The sequence below is a fragment of the Martes martes genome, assembly GCF_963455335.1.
Source record: "Martes martes genome assembly, chromosome: 6".
In the NCBI taxonomy this organism is placed as follows: domain Eukaryota; kingdom Metazoa; phylum Chordata; class Mammalia; order Carnivora; family Mustelidae; genus Martes; species Martes martes.
The window spans coordinates 115,259,913-115,270,742 of record NC_137893.1 but is presented as its reverse complement, the minus strand read 5'-3'; the positions used below and the strand labels follow the sequence as shown (position 1 = coordinate 115,270,742).

The 10,830-nt window shown below is 56.5% G+C and overlaps 1 protein-coding gene across 1 annotated transcript; it reads left to right on the top strand.

The window, feature by feature from the left end:
- The first annotated feature begins 980 nt into the window (after nt 1-980).
- On the top strand, nt 981-9,281 carry MAPK13 (mitogen-activated protein kinase 13). Its single transcript, XM_080805126.1, has 12 exons — nt 981-1,187; nt 2,028-2,157; nt 3,388-3,446; nt 6,093-6,201; nt 6,423-6,452; nt 6,839-6,886; nt 6,977-7,091; nt 7,225-7,296; nt 7,982-8,061; nt 8,328-8,406; nt 8,509-8,685; nt 8,936-9,281. The coding sequence occupies exons 1-12, from the start codon at nt 1,069-1,071 to the stop codon at nt 9,016-9,018; spliced, it is 1,101 nt and encodes a 366-aa protein (XP_080661252.1). The 5' UTR covers nt 981-1,068; the 3' UTR covers nt 9,019-9,281.
- The last annotated feature ends 1,549 nt before the right edge of the window (nt 9,282-10,830 follow it).

Genomic DNA, 10,830 nt, shown 5'->3' with positions numbered 1-10,830 from the left:
CCCCGCCCCTTCCACAACCCCTTCCCCAGACCAGTGAAGGGTCAGATAAGTCAGACCAGACATGTGGACCCCTTATGGCCATTCTCTGTCCCAACCCCCTTCTGGGAGGCCTCCGTGATTTAATTTGAGCACAGAATCTCCCTTGGGCTGCACCAGTCGCCAGACACAGTGGCAGAAGGCCCTGGCTTGTCATTGCCCTCATGCAGCATCAGGAAGCCAACAAAAAACCGTGCAAAACTGGAAATCTGAGCCTGGACTGGATAGTTGGTGTGATAGAATCATTCTGGTAATTTTAGATATAAAAATATTGTGGTTATGTTTTAAAAGTAGTCCCTAATCTTTAAGCGATGAAAAAATATTGGATGAAATTACATGATGCCTGGTGTTGCATCAAAATGATGGAAACAAAATTGGCTAAGGGTTGCTATAATCGTTGAAGCTGAGGGACTGGGGTCACGCAGATTCCCTAGAACTTCACTATCAAAATGTGGTCCAGAGAGCCCCTGAGTCCGGGAGCGGGCACCTTCAGTGGTGAGCAGCATCGGGCTGTTTTGTTTACTTTGGTACTTTTGAAACTTCCCGTAAGCAAAACATTGTGGGGTTTCGTTTTGTTTTTCCAGTATTGTCTCCACTAGCCGTACCGCCATCCTCCACGCAGACCTTCCCATCGAGTCCCGGGCCAGAAGGACCTGGGCGGCCCTGTCTTCCCACCCTCATCACCCCCACCCCCGTCACGCCCCCCGCGAGAGCCCCCGGGCTCTACCCCGCCGCCGGCGACGCCCGCAGCACCCCCTCCTGCGGGGCAGCGCACCTGACGCCCGGGCCACGACTCTGGTCCCGGGCCCCACACCGCTGGGGCTGTCGGGGCAGGTCCGGGCGTGGCCGCACCCGGCGCACCTGGGCGAGCCGGCAGGTGGGACGCGCCGCGGGCCCGGGACCCCGCCCTCGCGCGGGGGAGGAGCGGGCGGCGGGGCGGGCCGGACCGGCGGACGGGGGGCCGGGTGCTGGGAGCCCGGCGGGCCGCGAACGCAGGCGCCGTGCTGGGGCCGCCGAGACTGGGGGCCCGGGATGAGCTTCACGCGGAAAAAGGGCTTCTACAAGCAGGACGTCAACAAGACCGCCTGGGAGCTGCCCAAGACCTACGTGTCCCCGACGCACGTAGGCAGCGGGGCGTATGGCGCCGTGTGGTGAGACCCCCGGGACAGCGCGCCGCTGGGGGGCGCCGGGGGCGCGCGGGGCGTCGGGCGGGACCTACGGCGGGCGCGCGGGCACCGGCACGCAGGTGGAGCCTCCCGACGACCCGGGCCCGGCCAGTGCACCTCTTCCCGGACCCGCCTCGGGGTTGGGGGGGATCCCCGTCTCCTGGGGGGCGCTCGGTGCTGCGCCCCCACCACCTTGAGCGAAGACCCCAAAGCCCCGAGTCTGACGGGCTCGGAAGACTCTGGCGGAGGCTTTTCCGGGCTGAGCGCTTGGAGCTGGGAGGCCGCGAAGGGGCAGCGGAGTGGGAGCCAGAAGCCTCAGGCTGTGGCAGAGACTGGTCTGCGGCCACCGCGGGCACCACCTCACTGTCCTCACCGGCTTTGTGGGGTCTCTGTAGTTTGAGTTAGGACTGGGTCTGGTTCCCCAGGACTTGAACCTTACAAGGGACCCCAGAGTTCATCCAGGCAAATCCCCGTTGTTACAAGCGGGTACCCTGAGGCCCAAAGAGGAGGAAGTGTGACTTGCCAAGGTACACAGTGCCGGGCTCTGGATCTTGTTGGCCTGAACTTGGGTCTGACCCCGTGCAGAACTGCCCCCTTCGCCCCCCCCAATACCCCCCCCATCCCTCACTGCGTTTGAAGCTGCTTCGTCACCTCCCAGGTGGTGGGTTCCCTTCTTCCCAGCCCAGCCCGCTGGCCAGGAGGGATTTTGGTGAGGATGGCCTGGGCTCCCCCAGAGTGGCCTGGGAGATAGCACACAGGATGTGGTGTGGGGGCTGCTGGGGCGGCAAGAAAGCCACAACCTGCCGACCTGTGCGTGCCCTCCAGCTCTGCCATCGACAAGCGGTCAGGGGAGAAGGTGGCCATCAAGAAGCTGAGCCGGCCCTTCCAGTCTGAGATCTTTGCCAAGCGGGCCTACCGAGAGCTGCGGCTGCTGAAGCACATGCAGCATGAGAACGTAGGCTGGGCCCGGGGGCTCTGGGGGCCACTCTGAAACGGGTGGGCGGGCAGGGGAGGGGCCCTGTAAGACTCCTAACTAGCTTCCCCCCTACCCCCATGTGTGGGAGAGATGGCCTGAGAGGGTGCAGAGAGCTCAGGACAGGGCCAGGGGAAGGGGAATCGGGATCGCCTCCTGCCCCTCCTGCCCTTTTCCTCACCTCATTAAAATGAGGAGCCAGGACCTGCCCTGCCTACTTCCCAGGAAGGGTGCAAAGGATGGTTTTTTTGGCGGTGGAGCAAAATGAACTTTGGGAGGGGCAAACTTACTGTTTCCTCTCTGTTATGAAGAAGTGGGCACCGAGGTACTTGTGATTTTTTCTAGATCTTGGAGCTAGGATGCACAGCACCCTGGCTGATGTAGCTTCCGCATGTGGCCCCATAATAAGAACAATAACTCTAGGTACTTGGGCACTTTCTCTGTGCCAAGTGCTGTCCTCAGAGCTTTGCGGAAACGAACGTGTTACTCCAACATTACAGGAGTCGAGTAGTATTATTCCCAAGGACAGAAGGGGAAACCAAGGCACAGAAAGACTAATAGGTTATATCGTTAGTTAGTGGCCCAGCTGGGGATTTGAACCCAGGCATCCTGGCCCCAGGCCTCAGTGCATAACCATTAGAATATCCCATCTGATAGAAACAGCTGGGAAGACTAGCCATCCAGCGCTGAGCTTAACAACCAGTCTTTGCTCTGGGATACCTAGATTGGTAAAATAATGATTTCAAAATATTGTGCACAAATCTTAAGCCCCATTCCTCTTCAGCAGACACCTCCCCAGGGTGACGTTTCCCCTGTCTCTGAACCAGCCCTTTGGCAGTCAAGGATGGATATGGTGGGAGACCCAAGGTCAAGGGCAGGGAGGCTGCTGGCTGGAAGGCCCCTTCCCTGTTCCCTCCTTGATTCCCTTCCCCACTTATGGTTGCCTACTCGAGTTGAGAGTGAGTTTGCACGCCTGCCCTGAACCCCAGACTTGGGGGGCAATCACTGTGTACTGCAAGCTCGCTCCCAATTAAGGGGCTCTCTCTTCTGCCTCTGCCCTTTTTACTGTTCCGGAGAAGGTTGGGGACCTGCCTCCTGCCAGAGATGGTGTACCAGGAAATGGGGGGTGGTTGTGTGCGTGGCTAGGGCCCCAAGCGAAGGGGGGAGAGGGCTGTGGCGGCTGCCCGGCCTCACTGGCAACCTTTTCCCCAGGTCATCGGGCTCCTGGATGTCTTCACCTCAGCCTCCTCCCTGCGCAGTTTCCATGACTTGTGAGTCGGGCTGCGCTGGGTTCCAGGGCATTTGTGGGCCTTACTTGCTGCTCGGGAGCCAGCTGGGGGAGAGTCCAGATTCGCTCTTCTGCGCAGTAGGCTTCCTGTGCTGGGCTGTCCACCCCTCACCCCTGTGTGATTCTCTCTGGAGTTTCTTGGCGGGAATTGGTGGGGGAGGGCTGGCAGGAAGAGGTGGGAGGGGCTCTGTGGGGTGCTTGCCTGCCAAGAGACGTCTGCTCCTCTGCTTTTCTTATTATGCACTTTAATACCACCAAGACCTCATTGGCAGTCCTCACAGGGTCTGCACCAACTTACCTCGCCATTCCGTGGGGGCCCAGGTGTGGGCCTACACCTTGGGGGTCTTCCTAGCAGGAAGCCTTGGCCGCCTCTGGCTGATGGGGTGTTTGACAGTCACACAGAACCAGAAAATTTAGTTGTTTAATGCACTGCTTTGCTACTGCAGTGCCTGGTCTAAAATGCAGGAACCTTTGGGAAGGTGGACTTTTTTTTCTCATTTTTTTTCTCCCAACCTCTATTTCAGATGCAGCTGAAGGTCCCTTTGTTAGGATGCTTTTGTTTTAAATTTAATGCAGCGATTCTGAAGAGGTTTTTTTTTTTTTCCTATAAAGCCAGCTGCTGGGCTTAGCATTGGGCATTTAAAGTGGACCAGTTTCCCCCGCCCCCTGGCAGGGTGGGGGTACAGTTCCTACAGGAAGACTCACAGAGGTGTGGTGGGTGCTCTAAGTATGGTCGGGGGACTGCATGCTGCCTTGGGGAGGAGGCAAGGCTCAAACTCAGCCCCGAAGGATGGATAGAGGTTTGCCTGAGGTGGAGGGTGCTGAAGGCATCCCAGGTAGGAGGAACTGAGTGGACAAAGGAACGACCACGTTGCCTGGGACTGGACTGTTAGGGGAATATGGGTAAGTTCAGTGTGACTGGTGAAGGCCAGCAGCTGGTTTGGTCAAGGGAAGAGTCCAGACTTGATCCCGTAGGCAGCCTCAAGTCTACAGAGGATTTGAACATTGGGGTGAGTAGTCAGATCAGATTTGGGGGTGCACTTTAGCAGGGGGCAGAGAAACAGGGAGCAGCTCTAGAAGCAGAGAACTCCTGGAGAATGGCATTCCAGACCTGGATCTAACTAAGGCAGAGGTGATGGGAGGCTGAGAGCGGACCTGAGAACCGTCAGGAGACAGGACTGTCAAAGGGTCATATCTGTTGGGAGATGGAGTGGCTGGGAGAGGGGCTGTAGTAAGTCAGGATGCCAGGCTCCTGCTTGGAATACAAGGGGAAGGAAGAACAGATCTTGGGAGAAAGATAATGAGCTCTGTTTTGGACACAACTTTTGAGGAGCCTGTAAACGTTTGGATGTTTAATCAGCAGTTGCAAATAAATCTGGAAACTCAGGAAGCTCTGCACTCAGCTAGAACACGATGCAATACTGTTGATGAAGAGATCAACAGAGAAATCTTGAGGGAGGGTCAGACTTTGCAAGAGGTCCGACAGGAAGAAAGGGAGCCATGGGAGTGCCTGCTGGGCAGCCCTTGGTGAGAGTGGTCCAAGCAGTTTTCAAGGGGTGGGAACAGAGGTCAGGTTGTCAGGGGATTGGAAGTTAAGGCAGAGAGTCGAGAGGTTGAACCACTCTTTCTAGAAGTTTGGTTGGGGAGGGAAAGAGTGAGAAGGTGTGGCTCTTTGAAGTATCAAGTCAAGAGAAGGTGATACAAGCACAGTAAGACTTTAACAAGTTTGTCAGCCAAGAGGAGAGAACCTGGGTCCACGCGGAGGTGAAGGACAGCAGTGGGGAGGGGACCGTGCATGGAGCAGGGTCCCCGTGGGGGAGAAGGGATGATCAGGTAGAAGAAAGCTTCAGAAAATCACAGGCTTGGGGCACCTTCAGCTCAGGTCATGATCCCAGGGTCCTGGGATTGAACCCCGAATCATCAGGCTCCCTGCTCCGTGGGGAGCCTATTTCTCCCTCTCCTTCTGCCCCTCCGCCCTGCTTGTGCTCTCTCTCACGTGTATGCTCTCAGTCTCTCTCTCTCAAATAAATCTTAAAAAAGAAATCATAAGCTCAAAGAGATGGCCTCCACCACATCCTTTTTTTTTTCTTTTTTTGTAAATATTCCTTTTTAAACCTATCATCTTTTGTTCTGGACTTTGCCGTTACTACCTTGAGCAACAGCCATATTCTGCTGACCTTGACCTGTTTTGCAATCCCATCAGAGGGTGCTGTGGCTCAGCTACTCCTTCTTCCTTCTGCTCTTCTAGAGGCTGTGGGATTACTTCCTTCTTAGAAGGGCAGATGTTCTTGGTGGTTTGTGGAGCTCTCCCAGCCGGGCATGACCCTCTGGGGGAGAAAATATTTAGGCAGAAGCAGAAGGAAATGCTGGCAGGTGCTCCTAAGTCACAGCTGTGGCTTCCTGGGGTCAGGGGGTGCAGCAGAGGAGGGCAAGGAGAGGGTGCCTTTGAAGAGAGGGAGCACAGCTCCATTTGGTTTCCCTGAGCATGCTCCAGCTAAAATGCTGATCCTGAACTCTGCCAGTGGGGGTCCACCATGGCGGGCTGGGAGCCAGAAGCCGGGAAGCCCGTGTGGGGGTCTGGCTGGCTGCGGTGGGGCCGGGGCTGGCAAGAAGCTCTCATGCTTTGCAGCTACCTGGTGATGCCCTTCATGCAGACGGACCTGCAGAAGATCATGGGGATGGAGTTCAGTGAGGACAAGATCCAGTACCTGGTGTATCAAATGCTCAAGGGTCTCAAGGTGTGTGTGTGTGGGGAGAAGGAGGGGGCTGAGGGGGAGCGGAGAGGGCCGGGGAGGGAGGGGGGCGTTGGTGTTGAGACCTGAGGTTTGGGGAATGTCCGGCTGTCAGGGCTGGAAAGGCACAGTGGGACAGGGTGGGGGAGGTTTGGAGCTAGCCTGAAGCGCCCGGGATGGAAGCCCGGCGCTGGCTTCACTTTTCTCTCTCTCTGTCTCTCTTGCAGTATATCCACTCAGCTGGGGTCGTGCACAGGGTGAGTGCTTTCTCTGCGGTGGTCCTCAGAGGGCCTTCTACCCCGGAGAGATTCTCCACAGCTGGGAAGGAGGAAAGGAGTGGGGAGGCGAAAGTCCTCTGGAGCCTGGAATGTGGATTTTGCAGACCCGGCCTTGGCCCAGGAAGGCCTGCTCAGAAGAATGCTGTGTTCTGGGGAACTTTCTGGATGCTGCAGACAAAGCGAGCCTTGAGCTGGGGGTCTTAGGCTCCGGGAATCAAGAGTATCTTAGAGCTGGCTGGGCCCGAGAGGACACCTAGGCCAGCCCCCTACTTTACACTTGAGGAGATGGACACCCAGAGAGAGGAAGGGAGACCAGCTCCCGTCTCTGCCTCTCAGCCCAGCGCTCGCTCTCTCCTCTCATCTAGGACCTGAAGCCCGGCAACCTGGCTGTGAACGAGGATTGCGAGCTAAAGGTGAGCGGGTGGGGGCAGGGGCAGCCTGGCGTTGGGGTGGGAGCCTCCTGTGTGCGGCAACTCTTTCTCCCTGTGTCCCTTGAGCCGTAGATCTTGGATTTCGGGCTGGCCCGGCATGCGGACGCCGAGATGACGGGCTACGTGGTGACCCGCTGGTACCGGGCCCCTGAGGTGATCCTCAGCTGGATGCACTACAATCAGACTGGTCAGTGGCCCGCTGCCCAGGGAGGGGATGGGGGACTTCTCTGGCTGCCCCTCCAGCACCATTCTGGCTACTTTGGGTGGACTGACCCCCGGCTCAGCTGGTTCAGGTGACGCTTCCTCTCCTCTGTCTGCAGTGGACATCTGGTCTGTGGGCTGTATCATGGCGGAGATGCTGACGGGGAAAACTCTGTTCAAGGGGAAAGATTGTATCCTTTGCTGGAAAAGCCAAACTCCACCCAGGGATTCACTCCTTCCACAGACACTTGATTAAATCTCTCCCTCTCTCTCTCTCTCTCTCTCTTTTTTTTTTTTGGTTAATGCGAAAGTGATACATGCTTCCTGTAGAATGATTTTATTTGTTTGTTTGTTTGGTTTTTGGAGCCCAACACGAGGCTTGAACCCACAACCCTGAGCTCCAGACCTGGGCTGAGATCAAGGGTTGGCCACTCCATGGACTGACCATAGAACAGCTTTAAAATGCAGATGAGGGAATTGCTGGAAAGCAGCCACCTGCTGTTCCACCACCGTGTAGGAAAGATTTCTCGTGTTGGCACTGCGTGCTCTAACTGAGCGGCCCTGTGCGGGTGTTGAGAACATGTGGTTCTGCAGCACCCAACTCAGCGTGAGGGTGGGGGACAGTGACCAAGAGACCGATGTGAGGGTGGCTGACTGGCAGGGATGGGAACCTGGAAGGCGGCTCCTCCAGGAGCATCTGTGGGGAAGGACCCTTAACCCAGCCTGGAGGGCGGGAAGCCTCCCGGAGACCTGCACCTTCTCCTGAAAGCGCCCGGGTGCCTGGGGGTGGGGGTGGGGAGTGATGGGAGGGCGGTGGGAAGGACAGCCAGAGATCCACCAGCAGAGAGTGAGGCTGAGCCTTAACCTGCTGCCAAGACCTGGACCAGCTGTCCCAGATCCTAAAAGTGACCGGGGTGCCGGGGGCAGAGTTTGTGCAGAAGCTGAACGACAAGGCAGTGAGTGGCGGATGGGTCTACGTTGGCTGAGGCTTCTGCACTTGGCCAGCTGGGGGGTCACGTGGGCTCTAGGCCATTGGGAAGGAGGCCTCACTGGCCCCCTCCTTTTGCCCTGGCATGTGCTCTTGCCTTCCTCCCACTTTGGACTTTGCCCTGAGCCTTTGGCCCAGCTCTGGGGCTTTTCTGGAGTCCCTGCCCTTTACCCCAAGGCCTAACCCCTGACAGGCTGACCTTGGGGCATTACTCACTACTCCTCTGTCTTCCAGGCCAAATCCTACATCCAGGCCCTGCCACAGAGCCCCAAGAAGGATTTCTCTCAGCTCTTTCCGCGTGCCAGCCCCCAGGGTGAGTGCTGGGGCCTGGCTGTGAAGGAGGGCAGCTGTGGCCTGGCTCAGCCACTGGGCTCTCCCAGGCCTGGGGCGTGAGCTTCCTCCTCTGTCGCCGCAGCCATAGACCTGCTGGAGAAGATTCTGGAGCTGGATGTGGACAAGCGCCTGACGGCCTCGCAGGCCCTCGCCCACCCCTTCTTTGAGCCCTTCCGAGACCCCGAGGAGGAGACAGAGGCCCCGCAGCCATTTGATGATTCCTTAGAACATGAGAAACTCACAGTGGATGAATGGAAACGTAAGAGCAGGGGAACTTGGGGGTTCTGGTCTGTCTCTTCTTTGCCCCCTTCTGTCTCCAGACCTGGCCTCAGCTGGCCCGCCGCCCTCCTGGATCCCTGCTGCCATCCCCTCTCTGAGCAGATACTGTCTCCTGTGCCCACTGCTTGCTCCCTGAGCTGAACTCTGCTCCACATTTCGTCGGGGGAGAGGGGCTTTCTCTTGCCCTTGGCCTCCCGAACGCACCTTGAGCCAGCCTGTGTGTTTCACAGAGCACATCTACAAGGAGATCGTGAACTTCAGTCCCATTGCCCGGAGGGACTCACGGCGCCGCAGCGGCATGAAGCTGCAGTGACCTGTCTAGCCGGACCCCTGGCTGAGCCCAGGGACCACCTGTGGCGTCACCTGCTGGGGATCCTGCCGCTAGGACTGATGCCTGCTGGTCCCTAGGACAGGTCCGGCCCTTCTGGGATTATCCCCTTCCGGGGTGGAGGAGAGAGGGGCCTGGTCCTGCTGTAAGAAACAGACCTTGTAGCTGCAGAATTCAGAGATGTTGGTTGGGAGAAAACAGCTCTGATCACAACCAGACACATTAAATCGTCCATCTGGAGACTCGTCCACGTGTGGGGTCCTTCCTTGGGGCTGGAGTGAGGCTGGGGGACGGGCCGAGCTGGGGCAGGGGACTGTGTGGTGATGGTGTATTGGTTTGCTGAGGCTGCTGGGACAAATCACCACAAACTAGGCTTGAAACAAAAGAATCATATTCTCCCACAGTTCTGAAGGCTGGAAGTCTGAAATCAAGGTGTCGGCAAGGCCATGTTTCCTCTTAAGGTTCTAGAGCAGAATCCTTCCTTGCTTCTTTTCAGCTTCTGGTGGCTACCAGCCTCTTTGGTGTGCCTGACCTTGTTGCTGCCTCCCTCCAGTCTCTGCCTCTGTTCTCACAGGGCCCCCTGCCCTCCATGGAGCTCTGTCTGTCCCGTCTATCCTTATAGGAACGCCAGAGATTGAACCGAGGGCTCACCTTCCTCCAGCAGGATCTCATCTCCGTCCTTACTCATTATATCCGCAAAGACCCTGTTTTCAAATGAGGTGACATTCTGAGGTTCCCAGCCGACACAGATTTTGGGAGGACACCATTTAACCCCCTACAGATGGCCACGAGGGAGGGGCCCCTTTCCTGGGCCCTGGGCTCTGTCGCAGAGCCAAACGTGTCTGGCTGCTAAATTAAGGGAGTTGCAAAGAGAACTGCAGCTGGTGAGCCGTGGCACGCAGGTTATTTTGGGTGAGTGATAAGCAATCAAGATACGAAACAATAGCGGGCTTGTGGGCTGGGAGCTGCAGAAGGCAGAAATGGGCTTTTTCCAGACTTTATGGAAAAACAGTTCTATTCCCGCCTCCTCAGGAATGGTGCATCTCTCCTGAGCTTTAACCTGACAATGGCTAGGATTTTTCTGTTTGCATTTGAAAAGCTTTGGTAGAACCAACTCCAGGTACCTGTAGTTCTGGCCCTGGGTGCCAGGGGCCTGGTTAAAATCCAGCTTCCTGGGCGCTACTCCAGAGATTCTGACTTGGCAGGGTATGGGACTGAGGTTAGAGAACATTTGAATGAAGACCCCCCTCCCCCAAGCCCAGGGATTCTGATGTATATCAGACCATATTTAGGAAAACATTTAGTTGTTGTCTGTCCCATTTGTCAAGAGGCCTAAATCAGCAGTGGACAGTGAGAGTCTGGGACTCACATGGGCCTCACACTCATTTTACAGATGGTAAAACTGAGGCCCACACAGCACTTTTAGGACAGTGAGACTGTTCTGTATGATATTGTCATGGTGGACACGTGACATATGCGTTAGTGACAACCAGTGGACCCGTCCACCACAGAGAGAACCCCCAAGTAAACTGCTGCCCTTAGTAACAACGTATCCATATTGGTTCGGCTCTTGTAACAAATGTCCCACACTGATGTAAGTTGTGAATAATAGGGGAACTGTGAGGCACGGGGTACGAGTCGTGTTGGGAGGGAGTATATGGAACTTTCTGTACTTTGACAGTTTTCTGCAAACCTAAAATCGCTCTAAATAATAATGTCTATTAAAAAAAAAAAAAAAAGGAGCTTGAGGCCCCAGGAGGATGGGGTCACTTTCCCGCAGCTGGAGAGTGGTTGTAG